General features: G+C 36.9%; 2 protein-coding genes across 10 annotated transcripts in view; one reads left to right on the top strand and one right to left on the bottom strand.

Moving 5' to 3' along the window:
* The window catches only part of CCDC125 (coiled-coil domain containing 125), a 31,056-nt gene extending 23,822 nt beyond the window's left edge, over positions 1-7,234 (top strand). Inside the window, exons 10-12 of the mRNA XM_030322344.2 lie at positions 224-398; positions 4,740-4,876; positions 5,732-7,234. Coding sequence (XP_030178204.1) covers positions 224-398; positions 4,740-4,876; positions 5,732-6,040 — 621 coding nt within the window. The 3' untranslated portion in view covers positions 6,041-7,234. The remainder of the gene's footprint in view (positions 1-223; positions 399-4,739; positions 4,877-5,731) is intronic.
* Positions 1-26,499, bottom strand: part of CDK7 (cyclin dependent kinase 7) — a 61,404-nt gene that overhangs the window by 15,080 nt on the left and 19,825 nt on the right. For 3 of the 9 annotated variants that reach the window (XM_030322382.1, XM_030322410.1, XM_030322418.1), the window contains 4 exons: positions 17,884-17,970; positions 13,611-13,760; positions 10,335-10,482; positions 8,710-9,916 (listed from right to left, as the gene is read on the bottom strand). In XM_030322382.1, the coding sequence (XP_030178242.1) occupies positions 9,888-9,916; positions 10,335-10,482; positions 13,611-13,760; positions 17,884-17,970 (414 nt within the window). In that variant the 3' untranslated portion in view covers positions 8,710-9,887. The other 6 variants (XM_030322360.1, XM_030322365.1, XM_030322373.1 and 3 more) reach the window with 4 other exon arrangements.

Raw genomic sequence — 26,499 nt, 5'->3', positions numbered from 1 at the left:
AATGATCGGGCACCAGGAAGGAAATTTCTGGTAATCTAGTTCAGAGTGGGCAGCTACTGTAGAGGGGAATCAGCAAGTACTGATTAGTTTAAGCACATGAAATAGATCAGGCTGACAGATACATGCTAGGCAGGAGACTACATTTGCTAATGTTACTCAGCATTCAGGCAAGAATTGTTCTGGTTTTGCATATGACACCTGTCAAACTTTCTTTCAAAACTAGTTGGGACTTTTGCAGAAGAGTAAAGAAGAAGCTTACATAATGGCAGATGCATTCAGAATTGCATTTGAGCAACAATTAATGAGGAAAAATGACCAGGCACTAAGATTGACACAAATGGATAAAATGTGTAAAAAAGCAACAAAATGGATAAATTGGAAGCACCTTAAGGAGGATGGTAAATATGAATTATAATGGCAATAATCAGGTACAATTTTAGTTGTTTTTGATTATAATCAAAGTTGATTATGCACCGTTAAATGAAAGGAGAATATAATTAAAGTATCACAGTTGTGATTTATTACAAAATGTAGCAACTATGGGAAGAAAGGGGGTCACTGGACGTTACATATGCAGAAGAAATATTGGGATCACCAAAACCATAAAACAGTAGAATCTTTCCTACTACTCAACTATCTCATTTAAGCTACTTAAAAAAAAAAATTGTTCACTTATTTTGAGAGTGTGTGTGCACACTAGTTAGGGAGGGAGGCAGAGAGAAAGAGAGAGAGGGATAATCCCCAGCAGGCTCCAAGCTGTCAGCACAGAGCCGGACACAAGGCCTAATCTCAAGAATAGTGAGATCATGACCTGAGCTGAAATCATGAGTCAGATGCCATGGGGTGCCTGGGTGGTTCAGTCTGTTAAGTGCTGACTTTGGTCATGACCTCACTGTTCATGGGTTCGAGCCCTGTGTTGGGCTCTGTGCTGACAGCTCGAAGGCTGGAGCCTGCCTCAGATTCTGTGTCTCCCTCTCTCTCAGCCCCTCCCCTGCTCGTGTTCTGTCTCTCTCTCAAAGATAATTAAAAAAAAAAAAAAAAAAAGACCCTTAACTGACTGAGCCACCCAGGTGCCCTCAACTATCTCATTTAAATAAGAACATGTTTAGTGGGGAAAGTTTATGAGTGCTAGGTGATTAAAGGTAAACTGCCTAGATGTCATAATGAAAATAGTGAAACTCAGGTGTCTGGGTAGCTCAGTTAAGCGTCTAACTTCGGCTCAGGTCATGAGCTCACAGCTTGTGAGTTTGAGACCAGCATCTAGCTCTGTGCTGACAGTTTGGAGCCTGGAGCCTGCTTCGGATTCTGTGTCTCCCTCCCTCCCTGCCCCTTCCCTGCTCATGCTCCATCTGTCTCTCAAAATATAAACATTAAAAAAATTTTTAAAAAAATAGTGAAACCCAAACATTAAGTATGTCTAATTAAACTTTGCTGAAATGTATGATTCTAAAAGGAGATGGAGGAGTAGAGGAAAAATCTTAAGTTGGAAATATTAATAAAATACTTTTAGAAAAATGAAACAAGGGTTAGGTTTTTTTCACAAACCTATCAAAAGTTAATGGCCATTTTTCAGTATTGTACTGGTGTGAACAAAATATATAAAAATGGAATAACAGAATAAAAATGACAGTTGGAAGTAGATCATCCAATAAAATCAAAGTAGCTGTTATTTTTTAGAAGTTTTAGTTTCTCTAAATGTTCAGTATCAGTTTTTATTCATCAGTATTATTCAGTGCAACTCACATTGCTTCAATTTAAAATTCCAACTTGTAATCTTTTATTAGTCAAGAAAGATTATATAATTTGTAGGTTTAGATGTTTTAATATTGAAATTCTGAGATGACTATATTTCTAAATATTTTCTAATATGTCAAAACCAATAATCCTAATTCCAATCTTTCTTGTGTTCAGATGAACTTTGGAAATATGAGTCTTAGAATATTAAAAATGAAACTTTTAATAAGATACCTATTTTTAATTTTTTTCTCAAGTAGTACATATTCCTAATATACAGGTCAAGTGATGTGAAAATAAAATAAAATATAGGGAAAGTATAAATAGAGGGAAAATAAAATATAGGGAAATAAAAAAGGAAGCAATAAACAAGAACTATGAAAGTAGATAGAAGCAGATCATAAGACTTCTGTATTTAGACTTTATCAGGTGGAAGTCAGGGCAACACAGGAAATCCTAACTCTCAACACTGACTCTTAAGGAGGCATTCCACACTATCCTGAAATTAATTTCTAAAATGGTTTTCTGACATGAGACTTACAACAAAAATCCCTGAGCTGGCTAATGTAATGTCTAAATCCCCAATAATCATTTATGATAAATATAAAATCAGCATTTATATGGCTGTTATCTATAATAATCCCTTGATAAAGGCCAAAGGTATAACCTTAGTGTCCAACTCAATGTAGGTGATTCTGCCAGGCAAATATGCAAACACAGTCCATATACTTAGTCTTTTAGGAATTGATGGAAAATGTTAATATCTAGTTCTTCAAGGACCACAAATGTGTAGGTCCTAAGCTAAGCCCTTGATAGGAGCTGGACTGCCGAATTTTCAAAGGTGTTCTCTTTAAGCACAACCTTGGTGTTCTGTGATGTGAACTGAAGGCAAATCCCTTTGGAAATGTAATTTAATTGCTTGTTTGTTTTGATGGAAGATGAGAAGAAGAGTTATGGGAGAAAGAAAACGAAGGGGAAGGCATGGTTAGAACAATCTTATGAAAGCCTGCCACATTCTGTCATCTGCACAGAAGACCACCCACTGTGTGCATGGAAGTTAGCCAAAAAGGTAGTGCTAGACAGACAAAATGGGTTTTTCCTAAGAGGTAGATTAATATTCATTTCAGCACTTGAATACATACTCATTTTATATTCTAGAACGACTGCCTTTCTTAGCTAATGACAAACTTGAAAAACTTTTCCATTAAAAATATGATTTAATAGATATAGCTCCTGCTTTGTTTTCCATTAAGGCCCTGAAGAGACTGGAAGCAGAATTTAAAATAACTGATTCATCTCCAAAAGGCCTGTACAAGTCCATACAAGTGTCAGTAGCTCTTTGTCAGTTTCCTTTTTTTAATGTTTATTTATTTCTGAGACAGAGACAGAGTATGAGTGGGGGAGGGGCAGAGAGAAAGGGAGACACAGAATCTGAAGCAGGCTCCAGGCTCTGAGCTGTCAGTGCAGAACCCGACGCAGGGCTTGAACTCACAGACTGTGAGATCATGACCTGAGCCGAAGTTGGAAGCTCAACCGACTGAGCCACTCAGGTGCCCCTACTCTTTGTCAGTTTCTTAGTGACAAGACTGATTCATTTTATTTACGAATTTCAGTAATCTGAAGAGGGACAGGATGTTGCCATAGGTCAGTTTCTTGTATGTGGTTAACATCTTAGAAGACATTAACTTTTCTTGTTGATATGGCAGCTTAGACGAGTTCTGAGAGATAGGTTATGGCATATTTCTTTTTTTTAAGACTACAAATAGAGATGCAGATTCATTCACTCATCAAAGCTAATGAGCACATCAACTTGTCTGGCTTTTCTCCTTTTGTGGAAGTTGCTTGAGGAAGAGGTCAGTGAGTGAGCCCTGGTAGCTGTGGTTTATCAGGATTGGGTGGAAAGGGAATTGTCTTTTATCTGTTCTCAGTTTTCCATTAGACCATTTGCAGAGCATTCCAAAGGCATTCTTGATGTTTTCTTTGTATAAATCCACAATTTTGGTACCTTCTGCTATAAAACTGCATCCTTTCTATAAAGAACATCATCAGTGTACACATTTCAAGATGTGGACTTTTAAACATTAGGTCAGTACCTGGGCTACATGTTTTGTTTTTTTTTTTTAATTGTGTTAAAATATACATAAATTTACCATTTTAACCATTTTTAACTTTAAGTAGACTTCATGCCCAGCATAGGACTTGAACTCATGGCTATGAGATCAAGACCTGAGCTGAGACCATGGCACCCAGGCATCCCCCATTTTAACCATATTTAAATAACATTAACTTCATTCACATTGTTGTGTACCCATCAAGACCATCCATCTTCAGAACTTTTTCATCTTTCCAAACAGAAACTATCCATTAAACACTAACTGTCCACTCCCTTCTCCCAGCCCCTATGCTCTATTATTTAATGACACAGCAATCCTAAAGCATGGAGGCTATTATTCTCATTCAAGAAAAAAAGCACAGAGACCTTGTCCAAGGTCACTGAGTACGGGGCTAAATGAGGATTCAAGTCCAGGTCTTTCTTCTCTAATGCAGGATTTGCATGGTTTAGAGACCACTTGTGGCCTGCAGACATGTTTTGTTGGGTCTACATAGTGTTGTCAAATAATGTTGGTAAGTGGCTGACATTTAACACTGGAAGACTTCACACACACATCTGGATTGCTGCTTCCTCTGGAAGACTGAGATGATCTGGTAATGTGGGCTGCATGCTCTCTCGAGGGAAGCTATCGCTGGGAGCCAAGGAGTAGAGCGGCAGGCAGGGCATTGCTCTAGGTCCTTACGCTGTGACCCACTCAACCTCTGTTTGCCATCCTGCCTCTCAAGTCTGTGTTCTCTTCCCACTACACTGATGCCTAACTCACCAGACTTCTCCAGAAGAGAACCACCTCTTGACTGATTTACAAATGAATTAATCCTTGGTTAAGAATTACCTCTTTTCCTGGAAGTATATGAGTGAGGGTTTTTATGTTTCAGTTGATTTGCATGTTCAGTTTTAGGATTACCATCACAAGGAAGTAAGAAGACCTTAGGGCAGAAACTGTTGGGTATGCTCCCTTCAGAAAACAGTTCTAAGAAGACTGAAGACCAGGATAATCCTCAGGAAGTCTTTAAGATGCTAACAGAGTTGGTCAGTGTTTTGCTTTCTCTTGTTAGAAGTTGTGGTTAAGCTAATCTTTTTGTTTCCTATTAATTCAACTCTTTTTTTAAAAATTCCGTTCTTCAGTACTCTGTACTTGCCTTTTATGCCCTTTTCTCAGCTGAGGTACCATCCTCCAGTTTTGATCTTCATCTCCTTAAATTCCCTGCATGCTCTTCCCACTTCTCCCATCCATGTTCTTCCTGTACAAGTTTAAAGCTTCACCTCTGAAAAGAGGGGGCTCCCTGTAATTAACTGCAGGTACCTCTGTCATCTGCATTTACACATACAGTCCATGACAAGATCTTTTACTTAATTCAGGAATTTTTAAAATGTACAAGGCAACTTTCTCACACATTATATCTTGAATCATTATCCCTATTTCATATGACTAAACTAAAAGACTCATGCTATATGAACATACTTATCTATACAAGAGGGTTAAAGTCATTTATTCACATATAAATATATTTTAAAAATTTCACATATAAAGAACTTCAGCCTTCTCTTGCAGGGGTAATTACATGTTGATATTACACACACACACACACACACACACACACACACACACACCACGTGTATGTTTTTCCTCTCTCTTCAGATGACCTACAAAAGTTTCAGCAGAAGGAAACTTCTGTTCCTCCTTAAAAAAAAAAAAAAAAAAAAGTCCTCAGTAATGTGTAGCATAATACTTGGGTATCGCTAGATTAACTTATTTAATTAATGTATTTACATTGACTGACTTAACAGATTGAAGACAGAACATTCTGAGAAAAAGTCTGATTATAGTTCTATATGCTGTGATTTATTGACTAATTGGGATATTTTTATTTTTTGTCCAAGTAGTTGAATGACAAAGAAGAAGCTTTGGCTCATCAAAGAAAAGTTAGTTACATGCTTGCTCGGGCATTAGAAAAGAAAGACACCACCTCAAATGACAATAAGGAAAAAAATCTTGTGAAAGACAATTTTCCATTAAAAAATGCATGGGGGAAAGTTTCAGAATTCCCTGTACTGCATGATCCTGTGTTTTCAAGTGTTCACATTTTAAGTTCTGCGGGCTGTCTTTGTTCAATCCAGCACCCTCACAGAGATCAGCACTACACAAGAACTCTCAAAAGATCCTGTTCTTTGCCATCAAATATCATGTTTTGAAGATAAATCAGTTGAAATCAGACCTGAGAGCTGTTTATATTATGATACTTTAAAAAAGGACTGTACAAATGTTGCTACATCTTCAGAAGTTGTATGTTTTATGGGTATTTCTAAGTTTTAGAAGGTAGCTTAAATACTCAAATGTTTTCTACAAGAAATTTATTAATATTCTGTGTTGATGGATTTTATAAATTACATTAGTATGCTTTATTAAATTTTCAGTATTTGCCAACATCTTAAAAACAAGAAAGTGATTTCTGAGAAAAAAAAAGTTATTAAACTATTTTGATTGACTAAAGGGATCTTTGGCTTAAGCAACAATATAAATTAATGCTCTAAGAAATAACAATGCCTAGGAGTGGCTGCATGATAATTTTTGAAATACATGTATCTTGTTTTATTGCTATTTTTCAGGATTTTCATTTGCCAGAGAAAGGTTACAACTAGTAATTTCCTTAAGTTAACTTCAATAAAAAAGTTATCATGGTGGGACTTTGGCAGAAGTATATTCAAAGCATTGCTAGTTACCTTTATAGCTTCTTTTTTTGTTGTTGTGATGACACTTTGGAGCCAGAACTGTGCAGAATTCTAGCACTTACACCATTCTTTGGTTTTGATGCTGAATTTTAAGGTATTGCATAAAATCTTTAATACCTTCTGGGAATGTTGCTATATTAGTAATATCACAATTATGCCAAAGGAAATGCATTACACTGTCAGAAGTTTTAGAAGTTTTATAAAACTTTAGTTATGATCTCTAGTAAAAAAAAAAAAAAAAACAAAAGATATATGGCTACATTGAATACTACTTATAGATGAGGTAACAACAGGTAAAATGAAGTAACAATATAAAATAGAAACCATTTATAGTTGTGTTAAAGCAAGAACATTTAGTTGCCTTTAATAAATATTAGTAAAAGATGAACTTTGGCAAATAAATTTTGAAAAAAGGAGTAATGATGAGGAACTACTGTTACTAGACATTAAATTGCATTGTCCTGGTAGTAATATAAAGCTACATTATTTAAAATAGTGTGGTACCAACATGTCAATGGAATATGATAAAGAGTATACACAGAACTAATACATATAATAACTGAATATGAAATAAAAGGTAAGGAAAGCAAAGATTTGGGCATGTTCAATAATATCTAAGTGTAAAAAACAATAAAAGCTAGAAATGTTCTTTTTTAATGTGTGTATATGTGTATTATATAAAATGCAGATGCTTAAACTGCTAACATTTGGAATACTCCCCAAATGACAAAGAATCTAAATCAACAGTTCACAAAGAAGGATTATATATGGTAAGCAAATGTGAGGAACTATTCAACAACAGTAGACTTTTAAAAAAAGTAAATGATAATGAGATACCAAATTAGGAAAAATCACAAAGATTCTGTGAGTGCTAGAGATGATGAGGGGAAACAAATACATTCATACAGTGTTGATGACCGTGTATATTTGAGAACCTGCATTCAATTTTGGGGGCATATAACTCAGAAGTGAAATTGCTAGATCATATGAAAATGCCTTTAAAATTTTTTTAAGCAAAGACTACAGTTTGTCATAGCAGCTACACCACTTTACATTCCAACCAGTAGTACACAAGGGTCCTAATTTCTCCACATCCTCACCAACACTTATTACTTTCTATGATTTTTTTTTTTTTTTATATAGTAGTGATCCTAACGTGTATGAAGGGGTATGTCACCGTGGTTTTGACTTGCATTTCCCTAATGATTAGTGATGTTGAGCATCTTTTACATGCTTATTGGCCATTTCTAGATCATCTTTGGTGAAATGTCTATTCAAGTCCTTTGCCCATTTTTTAAAATATTTTATTGTTGAGCTATCTTTTATCAGATATATGATTTGCAAATATATTCTTCTGTTCTTTTCACTGTGTTGCTTAACACTCCTGTGATACATACAAGTTTTAAATGCTGACGTAGTCCAGTGTCTTTTTTTTTTTTCTTTTTTCAGAGACAGAGAGCACGTGAGCAAGGGGCAGGGAGACAGGGACGGGGAGAGAGAATTTCAAGCAGGCTCCACACACAGTGCAGAACCCAACACAGAGCTCCATCTCATGACCCATCATGACCTGAGCCAAAATCAAGAGACAGACACTTAACCCACTAAGCCACTCAGATGCCCTATGTCTTTTTTCCCCCCACTTTTCTTGCCTGTGTTTTGGGGTCCTATCCAGGAAGTCCTTGCCAAATCTAATGTCATGAAGCTTTTCCCCTATATTTTCTTCTAAGAGTTGTTACAGTTTTAGGTCTTGAGTTTAGGTCTTTGATCCAATTTGAGTTAGTTTTTATATATGGAGTAAGATAAGGGGAAGTATACCCAGCAAGGAGCCCAGTGTAGGGCTTGAATTCACCACTTTGAGATCAAAAGCTGAAATCAAGAGTCAGATGCTTAACTGACTGATCCACCCAGGCACCTGGGATGGGATGGGGTGGGGTGGGGTGTGGAGAGTTCATTTTTAAGAACTAAATAGCTATTGGGAACACAGTGGCAACATGGCAATATCAACATTATTGAAAATGCATACTTTACAATTCCCATCCTGATTATTTAAGTACTAATCTAGGTACTGCTATAAAGAGATTAAAATCCCAAGTAAATTGACCTTAATATATGGATAATCCAATCAGGTGACCTTTTTTTTTTTTTTTTTGAGACAGCAGACTTCCCTTTTTGGTAGCAGACAAGAAAACCAAAAAGATTCTAAGCACGGCTGCTGGCTTACAGATGGAGAATGCCATGTGACAAGGCATGTGGACTGTCCTAGGAAGCTGGGAAAAGCCTTGGCTGACAGCTAACAAGGACAGGAAGCATGTGCATTAAAATCACACAAACTGAATAAGCATAGAAGCAGATTCTCCTCTAGAAACTCAGATAAGAGTCCAGTTCAACTGACACCTTGATTTTGACCTATGTGAAAACCACTGTTGAGCCAGGTCAGATATCTGGCTTATAGAACTGTGAGCTAGTAAATTTGTGTTACTTTATGCTGATACACTTACAGTAATTTTTTATACAGGAAAGAAAAATAACAGTCCATAAAAAAAGCATAAGAATGTAGTGTTGTATACGTAAGATAGATGTATTTTTATATATTAGATGGCTGTTAAATAAATTAAATATATATGTATTAACATGGAAGAAATAAAAAAGCTTTGAGTAAAAATATAGTATGAGATAGCCTATCATTCATATAAAACTTGGAGACTCAAAACAATACTGTATACTACTACATGCATTTTTATAAAATAGCAGTATAAAATCATGGAAAGACACTCATTTCCTGAGAGTCGCTTCCCTTTTGGGAAGCCAAAAAGGAAAAGAATGGAATGGCATATTAAAGGGACCTCAATTTCATTTGTAGTTTTATCTTTTTTTTCCTATTTAGTATATTAACATTTGTTAACTCTAGGTCGTAGGTATATGCTACATTACTACTACTGCTTCCATTTTTAAAAACTACCTCTACCCCTACTACCCCATTTTTAAATACTACTATAAATCTGTGAAGCTAGATGGGCCAGGTCATCAAAATAACTGATGATTATTTTTATTAAGGTTTCCTTAATGAATTTTCAATTCTACATTTCAGAGAATTGAATTTAATCTTACTTTTGCACTCTCATCAGAAAAATCAGAATTAAGTTTGTTTTAAAATACATTTAATAAAAATAATCCAGTTTTACATATTTTACATGTGTAGAATATTTACAAATTCCTTCTACAGCATTCACTTAACGTTTACTATTTTTCCATTAATTGCCTTTTGGACTATTTCCTTCAGTAGTAAAATACTGTCCAGTGATCTTTGTAACTAAAAAATTAGCTTCTTGGGTAATCCTCCTAGGTGAAAAAAAAATGAGGTTGTTCACATTTAATCTTATGGCAATTCTAACCAGTCATTGCATCCAACTACATCCAATATATTTTACTTGCTTTGATTTGCTAATAGCACTTGTTAAACATTAAGCATGTAGTATACCGATAAAAATTTATAAAGAAAATAAGGCACACATTGATAGTTTGTGCAACGCTGAGGTATACTCAGAAGTGCCCACATCCTTTTAAAATGTTTGGTTTAATTAAATTATTTTCAATGGAAACAAATATGGCTAAAATACCACATTCTCTACCATACACTTAGAAAAAAGCAAACAGCTCACAATCTACATTTCTTAGCTGCCCCTCAGTCACTAGCTATACATTACTTACTTGGAGTTTTCTGAATTCATTTCATTTCTTATGAAAATGAAAGTTTTACCTTGTTCCAAGGCCTGTGTTCGCTTCCGTTTTGTTGCTACAGCTGGATTTGACTGTTCCTTTAAAGTTTCCAGTGGACAGTTTGGTCTTGGCAGCTGACATCCAGGTGTTGGCCCTGGCCGATTACTGAAATACTTAGTTTTCAATGCCTTTAAAGAAAAGATACCAAAGAAAGTAGGGTTTTAAGTGAGTATCTGAACTGTTTATGAAAATCAAAACACCAGAATTATTGAGAACATTAAAAACACTATGTGAATGCCCCACTTCCAACATGAAATTAATCTCAAGAATTTGGATGAGCAAATTACTGCAAAGAAACATATAACGGTATTGGTTGAAAATTTCATTACCTTAAGAAAAAGAGACTACCTTGTAATTTTTCTACAGGTGAACAGCCTATATTAAATATGAAATATCCCTAGTTAAGACATGTATAATTCAGCTCTGTATACATAAGGGGCTCTATAGTTCAACATGTAAAGACAGAAACTTGCTTAAAAAGAACTTCAAAGTCTGTCACAACATGTATGTGTATTCAAATTCCAAAGCCTGTAAATACAGATTTTTAAAAAGTTTTTTAAAAGACACAACAGGCTGGTAACAATGTATTAAAATCCAACAATTTACCACAATTACAAATTTTACTGGGAATGAAATGAGCAAGGTTATTTCTACATAATACCTGTTCAATGTTCTATGACATGATACTTTCTTTACTTTGGTCCTGAATTCCAATAAAAATAGTTTTATTCTAAATGACAATTTTGTCAAGTTCATACATTATTTGCATAGTACAGTTCAATAGGCACAAAAATTCCTTTTCAATAATCCTTTCAGGAATATAAAGAAATTCATACAAACTTTTCAAGCATTTCCTCTCACAACATTATTTCACATTATTTGCAGTGACAATTTAGAGATTCCTTACTTCAAGAGAGTTGCATTTCTAAAGTATGCTTCCAAATCAGCAGTTCCCTAAGTAAATTAAGCTAATCCTGAGCTATCAGAGATTTAAGAAAGGGAGACTATCTCATTGCAACTTTAAGACAGATATTCATGAGTCAAAACCCATTTTAAAAAATTCATTATGGGGCACCTGGGTGGCTCAGTCAGTTAAGCATCTGACTTCAGCTCAAGTCATGATCTCACAGTTTGTGGGTTTGAGCCCACCATTGGGCTCTATGCTAACAGCTCAGAGCCTGAAGCCTGCTTCAGGTTCTCTCTCCCACTTGCGTGCGCTTTCTCTCTCAAAAACAAATATTTAAAAAATTAAAAAATAAACATTTTTTAAGTAAAAAATTCTATCAAAATATAACCCAAATAAGTTGTACAACTAGTATTTTTCTATAAATTTTTATTTACATGTTTTATATTTTGATTTTTACTATTAATGAAAACAACTTTCTAGATAATCTGACCTTATCTCAAATTTCTTATGATGAAGGTAGTGTGTGTGTGTGTGTGTGTGTGTGTGTGTGTGTGTGTGTGTATGGAAAGGTTAACGATAAGGTACTTATTTGAAATGAGAAGAGTGCTTCTAATCGTAAAATATCTAGCATGTATGTATGAAGGTAACATGTACTGCCAAAAAGAGAAGGCCTATAGAAGTAAATGCATTAAACAATGATCTGGTAGTCTGTAATAAACTTAAGTGAAAAAATATCTATGTTATATTCTTGGTATATTGTGCATAGATATGAAGACTTATGACATTTCATTTTAATCAGGGTCTTACTTTATGAAGCCAAATCATTGTACTGTGTTGCATTTCTACACTTCCCTGACACAATTTAAAAAAAAAAAAATTTTTTTAGTGTTTAATTATTTTTAAGAGAGACAGAGCCCAAGCAGGGGAGGAGCACAGAAAGGAGACACAGAATTCGAAGCAGGCTCCAGACTCTGAGCTGTCAGCACAGAGCCCAACTCGGGGCTCAAACCCATGAACTGTGAGATCATGACCTGAGCTGAAATCAGATACTCAACCCACTGAGCCACCCAGGCACCCCTCCCTGCCCCAATTTTAAGTGTTTGGGACACTAACCTTTTTTTGTTTTGTGCTTGTTTTTAAAACAAAGACAATGGATTTTTTTCTTTCAAATCTAATGTTCTTTTGTTTTTCTGTTGGACAGTATTTCTTCCTTCTTTTGGAAAAGCAGATATTCTTGGTCTTCTAATTTTTTTGAGTTTGATTCTTATTTCCCTTAAGTTAGGGTCAGTATCGATGTCTATTCTATTCAGATTATCTTTCTGTCTCTTGTAAGCATACAGTTTTTTCTATTTTCAGGGCACCTGGCTCGCTCAGTCAGAAGAGCATGTGACTCTTGGATCTCAGGATTTTTAGTTCAAGCCCCACACTGGGTGCAGAGATTACTTAAAATCTTTAGGGGTGACTGGGTGGCTCAGTCAGTTAAGCGTCCAACTCAGGATCTCACAGTTTGTGGGATCAAGCCCCTCATTGGGCTCCGCACCGGCAGCACCAAGCCTGCTTAGGATTCTCTCTCTCCCCGCTCTCTCTCTATCCCTCCCCCGATTCTGATTGCTCCCTCTCTAAAATAAAGCAACTTTAAAATAAAATAAAATCTGGGGTGCCTGGGTGGCTCAGTTGGTTAAGCATCTAACTTGGCTCAGGTCATAATCTCACAGTCTGTGAGTTCAAGGCCCACACTGGGCTCTGTGCTGAAAGCTTGGAGCCTGGAACCTGCTTTGGATTCTCTATGTCCCTCTCTCTACCCTTCCCCTGCTCGAGCTCTGTCTCTCAAAAATAAATAAACATTGAAATAAATAAATAAAATTAAATAAAATCTTTAAGAAAGAAAAAGAAGGAACTATACCATTTTCTCCCCATTATCACTTTATGACAATGATCAGCATGCATACCGAGACTGACTGCATTTCATGGGGGAAAAAAACCAGAACACTTTTGGCATTAGGCTTGGCATTAATTGAAATATCATTATTTTAACAAGTACAAAACCATTCTTATTTTTTCTTCTCTAGGTAAGCTACTTGAAAGCCAATTAATTATGAAATAAATACATATTTATACGTTCCTAAACAAAAGTAAACTCTCTTGTTGCGTATGCATGATGTAGTTTAATACCAGTCTGAATGGGGCTTGTAGCTTAAGTACAAGATAAAACTTGTAACTCCTTAAAACAAAAACACATCTTTACTGTATTTAAAGAATGTTAGAAAATCTTACAATACTCTATTTTATCAGTGTCAGAGTTAAGATTATCGTCATATTTCCTAATATAAGAAAGATATGCTAAAATACCTGTGTGGCTGTAATTCGAGTACATGGGTTAAATAAAAATAAGCCTTGTATGAGATCTAACAAGTCGTCTCCTGCTGCAATGAAGATGTGTTGTAACGGGATTCCAGGAAAACTCTTAAATGTCACGAAATCTGGAAGACTACACATGTCCTGTAAAAATATTTATAATTCAAACTTAAGGACTGAAAGTCATATACATCTCAAATGAAGAACTAAAACTGTCAAATGATCTATCTAGAAAATTCCAAGAAATCTATTTAAAAACTCCTAAAATTACCGAGTAAAGCAAGGTTAGAGGATACAGGATAAAGACACAAAAATTGATTGTGGTTCTATATACTGGTAACAAACATGGATACTGAAATTTAAAATGCCATTTAGAATAATTCAAAAAGAATAATCAAATACATGAAAATCTAACAAAACACACAGGACACTTATACTAAAAGCTACATAACTGAGGTGCCTGCCTGGTTTAGTTGGTGGAGTGCTCAACTCTTGATCTTACAACAGATTGTAAGTTCGAGATGCAAGTTGGGTGTAGAAACTAATTAAAAATAAAATCTTAAAAAAAAAAAAATGATGAGGCCTGTCCTATTCATGGATTTGGATATTCAATTTTGTAAGGATGAGAATTCTCCTCAAAATGATATATGGAGTTGAAGGGAATACTTACCAAAATTCTGACAAAATCACTTTAGATTATTCTAAAAGTATGTGGGAAGGCAAAAGAACTGTAATAGCTATAACAAGTTTGAAAAACAACAAAAGTGGAGGAATCAATCTACCTGATTTCAACACTTAATGCATAGCTACTTTAAGACTGTGGCATTAAGCAGAAGGACAGGTATAGATCAAAGGAACATAAGACAGAACCCAGAAACAGATCCCCACAAATATGCCCAACTCATTGTTTTGATATATTGTCTTATTTTATTCAAATAATAAACCAAATATAAACAGATGTTAAAGACTGGTCTTTAAACATTCTAGTCAACAATGCCATGCTTGCCTATGATCTCAAAGACATAAAACTATATCCACACATCAGTGGTCACCAAAACATTCAGCAGAGCGTCCGTAACTGTGAGGCTGTTTGAGAACTCTTTTGACTATTTTTTCCAAGCTCTGAGTAACTCCAGGAATCTAAGCAGGGAGAAGAAGAACCAGCTCAATCTTGGCATACTGCCAAAATGTGGCCAATCAAGCTTTAAGTGTCCACCAGCACCTGGGCCTTCTCCAGGTTACCAACAAATTAGGCCATGGTTCCAGGATGGAAAGTCCATTGCCCCAGACAGCTGCTGAGTCTACCCAACTGACTTTTTCTTTTTTTAATGTTTATTTTTGAGAGAGAAACAATGTAAGCAGGGGAGGGACAGAGAGAGAGAGAGGGAGACACAGAATCCGAAGCAGGCTCCAGGCTCTGAGCTGTCAGCACAGAGCCCGACTTGAACCCATGAAGTGGGAGATCATGACCTGAGCCAAAGTCAGACTGTGAACCGACTGAGCTATCCAGGCGCCAACTGATTTTTGACAACAATGCAAAGCAACTCGATGGAAAGATAGTCTTTTCAACAAATGGTGCTAAAGCAACTGGACCATACACAAGCCTAAAAAAAAAAAAGACCTTTGATCAAAGTCTCACACCTCATACAAAAATTAACTCAAAAAGGATCACATACAGAAATGACAAATGTAAAACTATAAAACTATTTACAGTTTTAACTTTTTTTATTGTTTTGTCGAAAAATCTTTGAGATAGGCAAAGAGTTCCTTAACTTGACATCAAAACAAGGATTTGTAAAAGGACAAACTGATAAAATAGACTTCATCAGAATTAAAAACCAAACAATCCAATCACAAAATGGGGACCTGGCTGGCTCAGTGGGTAGAGCATGTGACTCTTGATTTCAGGATGGTGAGTTTGAGCCCCATGTTAGGTACAAAGATTACTTAAAAAAATCATAAATACAATTCATTGAAAAAATGGGAAAAAAACATGAAGAGACATTTAACTAAAGATATACAGATGGCCAATAAGCACATGAAAACATATCCAACACCATCAGTTATTAGCGAAATAATTAAAATCACAATGAACTGTCACTAACACAACCATCAGAACACTTGAAATAAAAAAGTGACAACACCAAATGCTGGAGAGGATGCAGAGAAAATGGGTTACTCATTTATGGCTGGTAAGAATATAAAATGGTACAGCCAGTCTGAAAAACAAATCAGCAGTTTTTTAAATTAACTACACAGCTACCATAGAGGTCAGCAACTACTCTCCTGAGCATTTAGTCTAGAGAAATAAAGGCTTATTTTTATACAAAAAAACCCACAAAAAACAAAAAACAAAAACAAACAAACCCTACACATAATGTTTATAGGAGCTTTATTTTTAACAGCCCCAATTGGAAACAACGAAGGAGTGAATGGTTAAACACACTGTGGTACATACATACCATTCAGCAATAAAAATGAACAAATTACTGATATATACAACCTGGATGAATCTCCAAAGAATTATGCTGAATGTGAAAAAAGGCAAACCTAAAAAGTTACATAGTATGCGATTCTAGTTCTATTCTGGAAATGACAAAGTTAAAGAAGGGAGAACAGATTAGTGATTGCCAGGGATTAAAGAGGGAGAGGGAATGGAAGGAAAGTAGGTATGGCTAAAAAAGGGCAACATAAAGGATCTTTGTGGTGACGCCCCTGTATGTTAATCCTATCAACGTCAGCATGCTGGTCATGATATTGTACTAACTTTGTACGAACCTGGGTAAAGAGTTCAAGGAATATCTCAATTATCTCTTACAACTAAAATCTACAATCATCTCAAAATAAGTATAATTTTCAAAAATCTAAGGAAAATATCAGTAAAGCAGTTACTGTTTAGCAAATCATGCCTGGGGCGCCTGGGTGGCTCAGGTGTTAACCACTTCAGGTGAGGTCTTGATCTCACAGCTCATGAGTTCGAGCCCCATGCTGGGCTCTGTGCTGTCAGCTCAGAGCCTGGAGCCTGCTTCTGCGTCTTCCTCTCTGTCCCTCCCCTACTTGCATTCTGTCTCTGTCTTGCTCTCAAAAATAAATAAACATTAAAACAATTAAAAAAAAAAAAAAAGACAAAAAATCATGTCTAAGAGGGGAAAAAAGAAAATCATGTCTAAGAGAAAAGTACTGTACAGAGTAACATGAACATGGCTCTGGAGTCAGACAGATCTACATTGCACTCCTAGCTCTGACACTGTGTAACCTTGGGTAAGTAAGTTATTTATCCTCAGTAAACCTCACTTGTCTCAAATAAACTGGGACTAACAGTACCTACTTCATAGGATTGTTGGGAAAATGACATATAATTTATGAAAAGCCTGTCATGATGGCATATAATGTGTTTAATAAATGATAGCTACTAAAGCATGTTTTACAATGAGTACATATAGCAAACTTTCAATTAGAAAGTTGAGGAAGTAACAGCACAAAAAAAACTCCTTACACTAAATTTCAGCCTCAGATAATTTTATCAGTTTTAACCAGAAGGCAGAGTCTGATTAAAATTTATCTTTGGTAGTAGTTATTTATTCCCCAGGAGATGGGGCTATAACAGGAAGGAAAATCTAAAGGTTTACAGTTTTAAGAATAGTCGAGTGAGATTATCTTACTAAACTATGATATATACAATTTAGCAACTTAAATTGGTGTAAATTTTACTCACGACTTAAGATTTCTTTTTTGTAGAAAATATAATGGATTAAAAATATGCACAATACTGAGACATCTTAACTGTTAGTGAAAATTCTACAAATACACCCTAAATCCACCAAGATGTTGATGAACAAACATGAATACCCATTAAAATAAAATATGCAGCTATTAAAAACAAAAACATCAGAATAAAAAAGAAAAAGGTCAGTTATAAACGTTAAGTAAAAAGATCAAGTTGGTGGCAAAAAGTTTATATGGCATGATCCTATTTTTATTAAAGAAAAGATAAAATATGTAATTGTCTAAGTATATGTTTATGTATGTATCTTCACAGCAAGACATTCCACCAAACTGACAGTGATTAACCCTGGGATGGAGGAAGGGCAACATGTACGTGGGAGGCTGGATACCATACCACAATTTTAACTTTCTACTTGGTATAAATTTTGCAGAGTATATATTACTAGTAAATTAAGACGTGAATACATTTCTTTAAGAAATACCTACACGACAACAACATATAGAATCCTAACTACATTAAAGAACATGTATGAAGGCTTACAGGCCACTGTTCCTCAGTTGGTGTGCCCAAAGTTTCAAATATTCTTGTTAGTTGATCAAGATCTGAATCTCCTGGCAAAAAAGGAACCTGAAAGAGAGCAAGACACAGGTATTTCAAGGTGTTTTGTAATAGTTACACAAGTAATACTGTAAACTTAATAAGAAAAACTAAACTGTAACAAAAATCAAAATGTAGTTTGAGGTGTACTGGATATGGCATTATGTCCTACACTGCCAACCAAGTAAACAGTACCATCCTGCTCATTTTATTCACTCTTTAATAATCACCATGTACATGATCTCACAGTTCATGGGACCGAGCCCCACTTCGAGCTCTGCGCTGGCAGCTCAGAGCCTGCTTGGGATTCTCTCTTTTTGCTACTCCCTCGCTCATGTGCACTCTCCCTATCTTTGTCCCTCTCTCAATAAATAAATAAACATTAAAAAAAAAAAAAAACCACCATGTAATAGGCACTGTGCTAATTAACTAAGCCCTAGGTATTTAAAGAAGGGAACAAGACAGTCCTCACTCTCCTATGGGGTAGATGTGGGGAATGCTGGTAATATAAATAAGGGGGTCTTTACAAGATGATGTTTTCAGTGAGAGTACAGGATTCTAGCCCACACAGAATAGCACCTAACCCACTTTAGCTATGTCAAGGAAGGCATCCTAGAGGAAGCAGCAGTGAAAGCTGAAAGATGAAAAAGAGTCAGAGGAAAAGTCTAAAATGGAGGAAAACTATTCTAGCTAAAGTGAAGGAGAGCAAAGGCTGGCAGGCAGGCAGAACGTATATACATTACAATCTAATTTATATAATATCTTGGCATGCTAATTCTCTGAAGAGGTATAATGATGAACTTTAAAAGGTAAGTGATTACAAGTTAAAAATTAGAAGCTAATAGGGGCGCCTGGGTGGCGCAGTCGGTTGAGCGTCCGACTTCAGCCAGGTCACGATCTTGCCGTCAGTGAGTTCGAGCCCCGCGTCGGGCTCTGGGCTGATGGCTCAGAGCCTGGAGCCTGTTTCTGATTCTGTGTCTCCCTCTCTCTCTGCCCCTCGCCCGTTCATGCTCTGTCTCTCTCAGTCCCAAAAATAAATAAACGTTGAAAAAAAAAAAAAATTTAAAAAAAAAAAAAAATTAGAAGCTAATAAATAATTAAAATCCTTGCTATATATAGACACTACTTTCCAATTCATTCTCAAACATCTGTGTAAATATACAGAAAAGTAAAAAAGAATTTACTGTGAACAACAGGCCTTTCACAGTTAAAACGCCTTCAAAAGTTTATAAACTCACTGAAAAGACCAGATTAAGTACCAGGTCTCCAACACTTCTACTACTGTGGACCACTACCAATTGCCCCCAACACTGCCAAAAAAGCATTTAACTCTGCCAGTTATCAATTTACTCGAGCTCACCCTTTTTGCCTTCTCTGAGAAAATAGATGTAGGTCTTTAACTATTGTCCTTTTGGGGGCTCCTGGGTGGCTCGGTCAGTTAAGCATCTGACTCTGGCTCAGGTCCTGATTCACAGTTCATGAGCTCAAGCCCCGCTTCAAGTGAGCCCTGCTTCTTTCTCTCCCTCCTTTCCTCTGACCCTCATGGGATTCTCTCTCTCTCTCCCTCTCTCTGCCCCTCACCCATTTGTGCCCTCTCTCTCTCAAAAAAAAAAAAAAAACCACAAAAAACAAAAACGTATTTTTCTTTTGCCAGCTGAAGCTCTGACAATGGAGGCTGCTGGAGGAATATTACAGGAAGAAGACTTTTGCTTCCCAGTTCCAGCTCGCTGGCCCAGCACACCCCCTGCAGTACTCTGAGCTTCTCTAGCAACAGGTTCCTGCCACTGTGGGCATTTTCTTCATTGCCCAATGCACAGAGCAGCTTCCCTCTAGAGAGGGTTGAGTAGCAGAGTGCCTCCAGAAAACCTCCCCTGAACAGCTTTCCTCCACATGCAAAAGAAAAGATTTTCAACAAGTTCTGCCAACACAGCTCCAGGGCAACTTCTATGTCATCCACACTGTGTGCCCTTTTCATTTTTTTTTTTTTAATATTTTTGAAGGAGAGAGGGAGACAGAGCATGAGCGGGGGAGGAACAGAGAGAGAGGGAGACAGAATTTGAAGCAGGCTCCAGGCTCTAAGCTGTCAGCACAGAGCCCGATGCGGGGATCGAACCCACAAACTGTGAGATCATGACCTGAGCTGAAGCCGGATGCTTAACCGACTGAGCCACCCAGGCGCCCCTAGTGTGTGCCCTTTTCAACAAGGTCTAGATCTCAGTCCTTGGGTCCTCTTCCTTGGGTGCTCTATCTCAGTGCTAGGGTGGTTGCTCCTTCTGTGTGCTATTCCTACATTCTTCAGAATTCAGAGTAACTTTCTATTAGTCAACCTTCATTATTCCAATTTCTTATAACTAATTCTTTATATTAAACTTCCCTCTTTAAATTAATGTGTGGTTTCTTTTTTCTGACTGGATCCAGATTTAATACAACCCCTATGTATAACATTACACTATTATATACATGAAATGTGTACCCAGAAAAAGAAACTTGAACTTATATTAAATAACGTTTTGCAAGTATTTTTAGGCATGCTAACATTTTCTTCTCATACCTCAAAATATTATCTCCTACTTTGCAGACTAATGATGTAAAAACTGTACTCAAGGGACACTCGTCATGATAGCCTTAGTTTCATGGGCAAGCTGGCACTTTAATTATGTTTTTTAAGAATGAGTGTTTAGGTATGATGTAAAGTATTTTTTTTAAGTTTATTTTTGAGAGATATAGAGTGCATGGGCATGTATGTGCATGTGCAAAAGACAGCAGGGGAAGGGCAGAGAAAGAGGGAGAGAGGGAGAGAGGGAGAGAGGGCTTAACTGAATGAGCCACCTAGGTGCCCTTAAATTTTTTTAAGTATTTATTTAAAGTAATCTCAGGGCGCCTGGGGGGCTCAGTCGGTTAAGCAACCAACTTCAGCTCAGGTCATGATCTCGCAGTTTGTGAGTTGGAGCCCTGAGTCAGGCTCTGTGCTGACAGCTCAGAGCCTGGAGCCCATTTCTGATTCTGTGTCTCCCTCTCTCTCTCTGCCCCTCCCCCACTCACGCTCTCCTTTTCCTTCAAAAATAAACTTAAAAAAAATTTTTTTTAAACGTAATCTCTACACCCAATGTGGGGCTCAAACTCATGACCTTGAGATCAAGAGTCGTCGCAAGCTCCTCCAATAGGTCCAGCCAGATACCCCATGATGTGAAAATTTTAAATCATAATGGGCTACCTAATGTGTGAACTTTGGATGTCAATTTGAATAAACCATAAAAGACATTTATGATAAAAAGTGGGAAATCTGAACACAGGGTACTAATTTATCCTTTTTTTCTCCCAGATTTCTGGGATTTGTGGCATAAAAAGTATGGTGTGAGAGAAAAATAAAATAAAGCTGGTCATGTGTTCAAAGCTGGTGAAGCTGGCTGGTGGGTACACTGACGCTCATTTTACTATGTTCTCTGATTTTGCATGTTTAAAAATATAAATACTAAAAAGGCATTTTTCTCCTAAAGGAAGAGTTGCTTTGGAACTAGAACTGGAAACATTTTCTTTTGTATTATTAATACATACACTGTGTTCAAATATTATTAATAGACTCAGAATACAGATTGTGAGTCTTTGACCCATCACCCCAATTTATTACTATATAACTTTTGTTCAGTGCCAACTTTGTATTAAATTTCCCTTCTTGTACAATAATTTGGTTTCCCTAGGGGCACCTGGCTGGCTCAGTGGGTTAGGCAACCGACTCTGGATTTTTTAGCTCAGTTCATAATTTCACAGTCATGGGATCAAGCCCCGAGTCAAGCTTCTCACTGAGCATGGAGCCTGCTTGGGATTCTCTCTCTCCCCCCCTCTCTCTCTGACCCTTCCCTGCTTGTGCGCACACATGCTCTCTCTGAAAATAACTAAGCTTGAAAAAAATAGTAACTTGTCTTTTCTAGAGGTAAGAATTTCTTATCCCCCCCTCACTTCAACTTTTCCCACTGTTTTCCTATGGCAACTTAGTTTGTACCAAAGGATAAGATTCCAGTTATTCAATAAAATTTCTATATGATCAAATCTATCAAAATCCCTTAGTTCCATTTTTTTCCCCAGGGACTGCCCTGCTGAATCTCTCATCCCACCTGCTACAATCTGGACTAGTTGCTCACTGGGCCTGATACACATCTGTTTCCTCAGAACTTCTTTTCACTATTAAATGGGGAATTCTATTCATCCCTTTTCTGTTCAACCTCATGCTCCCTGGATGCCACTTCTTTTTCTTGATTTACTCATGTAACAGTAGAGCATATCTACCAATAAATTCCCAAGGAAGGAAGTAGATATAAAATTTTTAGTGTAATAAATTGTATTTATTCTCAGAGCAAACTCAAAATACAAACGGTAACAGAATTCTATGCTGAAAATCATTTTCCAGAATGCATGAGTAGTTCAGTCAGTTAAGTGTCCAACTTTTGATTTCAGTTCAGGTCATGATCTCACACTTAGTGTTGAGCCCCTTGTTAGGCTCTGTGCTGAGCCTGCTTAGCATTCTCTCTCTCTCCCACCCCACCCACACCCTCCACCCTGCTCGCACTCCCTCTCAAAATAAACACACACAAAAAAAGAAAATCATTTTCTTTCACAATGTGTTCTATAGTCTTCCAGATTTCAACGTTGCTGTTGAGAAATCGGACACTCTTTTCTGTCACTCTCTTCCCTAATCCTTCATTATGGTTTCTGTGTAACCTTTGTTTTCCCTCTCTATGGAAATAAAATCTTTGTCTTCTACTCTGGCACTCATAAATTTCATAATGTGCCTTGGCATGGGCCTTAAATACTGTTTTTTGTTTTGTTTTGTTTTCTGAGAGAGGTAACGAGTGAAGGTACAAAGAGAGGGAGAGAAAGAGAATCCTACGAGGGGCAGAGAGAGAGAGAAACAGAGAGAGAGACGAGTGGGATCGAGCTCCCCCAAAGTGTGACCTGAATTCAGGAACCTCGAGATCATGACCTGAGCCGAAGTCAGATGTTTAACCGACTGAGCCAGCCAGGCAATCGGGTCTTTTTTCATTCACTGTGCAGGGTCTTTTTGGCACTTTGAGTCAATTCACACCTATCAATGCTGGATTGTTTTCTTGTGAATTTCCTATCCTACATTTACTTTGTTCTTTTTTGCTATATTCTAGGATCAATCCTGGATCACTCTGCTAATTTTCTCTTTTGGTTTTACATGATGAAAGAATTCTTGAGCTTACTTTTCCAGTCTTTCCACTGTTATTGTTTGCTTTTATCTTATTTGAAAAGGTTCAAGTATCCCTTATTCTTACATTGTTCCCTTAGGAAGAGTATCATGTTCTTGTTTTACAGATATAGTACTATTCTCTTAGTTCTCTGATGATGTGGGGGTGGAGGGTTAATTTTCTTCTGCTACCTTTTTCCCAAGTTTCTTTTTGGTTAGTCTGTCTTTCTAGCTGGATGTTTTCATCAAATATCTGGAAATCCTTGGTAACTATGTGGTAGTCATTGGCTAACCATTCATATTTAAAGGTAAGGTAATAAAAACTCCTGGGCTTTCTCTAAAAAGAATGGGTGGGATGTTTAATGCCAGTTATCTGTGGGTCTATCCTCTGGGACCATTCGGTTCTTCCAGCAAAGGATCTTCTGATCTTTTGCCTGGGTTAAAGAGTTACTACAGGTTATTACAAAAGCTATGAGGGTTCTGGGAGCTAAGCAGGGGACTAAATTGAAGCTTTTACTGTTCAGTATATGACTTTCATGTAATTTGTATGTTTTCACCCTAGCAACTCACCCACATCCTCCACTATGTCTAAGGACAGCTACGTGTGGAGACTTGTGTTTAAATTTCTTTAGACAAACCTATCTCTAGTGGAGGGATAAGTTAGGTGTAAGGCTGGATGGAGGAAGGGAAGTGACCTGGCTGTGTTGGAGACCTTGGTATTGTTCCATATGTAAGTTTCTCAACCAACCCCAGTTTTTAGTCTGACACTTCATTATTGCCATCAATGATCACAAGTGCTTCTCACTAACTAAGCCACTTCAAGATTCTGTGTGTTAAGTGCATACTGCCTCCAGCTGGCATCTTTTTCTGATAATTTCTAGCCTTTCTTCATTTCTGTTTTCACATCTTCTGGCATAGTGTTATGGGCATCTATCTCCTAGTTTCAAACATGGCATTTAAATATATTTTGAGGGGCGCCTGGGTGGCGCAGTCGGTTAAGCGTCCGACTCCAGCCAGGTCACGATCTCGCGGTCCGTGAGTTCGAGCCCCGCGTCAGGCTCTGGGCTGATGGCTCGGAGCCTGGAGCCTGTTTCCGATTCTGTGTCTCCCTCTCTCTCTGCCCCTCCCCCGTTCATGCTTTGTCTCTCTCTGTCCCAAAAATAAATAAACGTTGAAAAAAAAAAATTAAAAAAAAAAAATAAATAAATATATTTTGAGAGATTATTTATAAGCGGGGGTGTTGCCCTGCCATCTCAAAAATCTTTAAGATATAATTATTACTTTATTTTGAAAATGTCTTCCCTATATTAAACATCAAAGCAATTTGACTAAGAAATGCACCGTCATGGAGCACCTGGGTGGCTCAGTTGGTTAAGCGTCCAACTTTGGTTCAGGTCATGATCTCACGGTTGTGGGTTCAAGTCCCATGTTGGGCTCTGTGCTGACAGCTTAGAACCTAGAATCTGCTTCAGATTCTGTGTTTCCCTCTCTCTACCTCCCCCACTTGCACTCTGTCTCTCTCAAAAATAAACAGGGGCACCTGGGTGGTTCAGTCAGATGAGTGCCTGACTGCAACTCGGGTCATGATCTCACGGTTTGTGAGTTCGAGCCCCGAGTCGTGCTCTGTGCTTATGGCTCAAAGCCTGGAACCTGCTTCTGATTCTGTCTTCCTCTCTCTCTGCCTCTTTCTCTTCTGCTTACACTTTGGCTTGCTCTCTCTCAAAAATAAAAATAAAAAAAGAAAACATTAAAAAAATAAACATGTTAAAAAAAAGAAAAAAAAGAAATGCACTGTCATGTCTGAGCAGGTAGTGGGTCCAGTATGTAACCCACGACAAATCAATGTGTTTTTTTTCTAGTCATGAATAACTACTTCTGGTTTTCATTTAGTAATTTCAATGGCTATATTTAATACTATGTATAATACATATAAGTCCATATCAGGGCTCTTTTCCAATCTCGTTCTTAATAGCTAATAGTCTTAACCAATTTTCATTTGCTAAATATGGAATTTGGGCTAGTGAGTCATCCATATTTAGTTAACACAACTGTATAATGTTCAGATAATATATCTACATATTACAAACACAAACATTAAGCCTGTGCTTATTGTTTTTTCCTGTTCTAAAACACCTTCTTAAAGGATACCAAAATTTCACCAACACACAATTGTGACTAAGCATGTGAATGAAATCTTTTTAGTTTTAGGAAAAAGAATCAAATTAATCCTAAAAAGAAGAGAGATGCTGACTCCAAGAGTACTAAGATTAAGGAAACCAAGAGGGACATCCCTCTGGTTCTTTTCAATTTGATGCCATTCATGAAATCTTTTATTCATTTTATTTTTTTAAATGTTTATTTTTGAGAGAGAGAGAGAGAGAGAGAGACAGAGAGAGAGAGAGAGAGAGAGAGAGAAACAGAGAGAGTGGGAGACACAGAATCTGAAGTAGGCTCCAGGCTCTGAGCTGTCAGCCCAGAGCCTGATGTGGGGCTCTAACCCACAAACCATGAGATCATGACCTGAGCCAAAGTTGGATGCTTAACCAACTGAGCCACCCAGGCACCCCATGAAATCTCTTCTTAAACTGAGTTCATATTCATAAAAAAAAAAAAAAAAAAAAATTAGAATGGAGAAATTTATTTTTTCTTTCTCATGTCTTTATAGGGAGGCAGGGTTCATAAACCAAATATTAGAAGACTGGCAATGTTTTAATGCAATAGGCATAATCAACAATATAGTTCTTGAATAACTAGCACACTTTAGCCTCTAGCACCTTGTATACCAACGAGTCTATGCAAAACCAACTGATGAAAACTGTGGTCTGAGCTAATACAGCTCAAATGAAGTATTAGAATGACAGAGTGAAGCCAACAGGTCTGGATCCTGATCATTTAAATGAAATGAAAGAAGAGCAGGCAGCAATTGGTCGATCAACCTTTGTATCACCATATTATCCCTAGAGAAGGCTTTAATACAGCCTGAAAGATGCTCAGTGTCCTCATGTAAGGCATAAAATGTTCTTCCCAAACTACAGACTTCTTTATAAACTAAAATGATATCCTTGAAACTATCTAGATCAGATATAAGACAGTTGCTCACTAGTTAATATCCCAGCTTAGATTTTCTATTAATCATTGTCTCAAAATATGATTATGAAAAAGAACATAAGAAGATCATAAATTAAATGTGTTCTTTTTCATTTAATAATCACAGAGGATGTTAAGACCGCAGATCAATTTGCTTCTAAAATGATTTAAAAAGGAGTGCCTGGGTGGCTCAGCCGGTTAAGTCTCTGACTTGGGCTCAGGTCATGATCTCATGGTTTTTGAGTTCGAGCCCCACACTGGGCCCT

Source organism: Lynx canadensis, chromosome A1 (genome assembly GCF_007474595.2).
Source record: "Lynx canadensis isolate LIC74 chromosome A1, mLynCan4.pri.v2, whole genome shotgun sequence".
Classification (NCBI taxonomy): domain Eukaryota; kingdom Metazoa; phylum Chordata; class Mammalia; order Carnivora; family Felidae; genus Lynx; species Lynx canadensis.
This window is presented reverse-complemented; position numbering and strand designations above follow the sequence as displayed.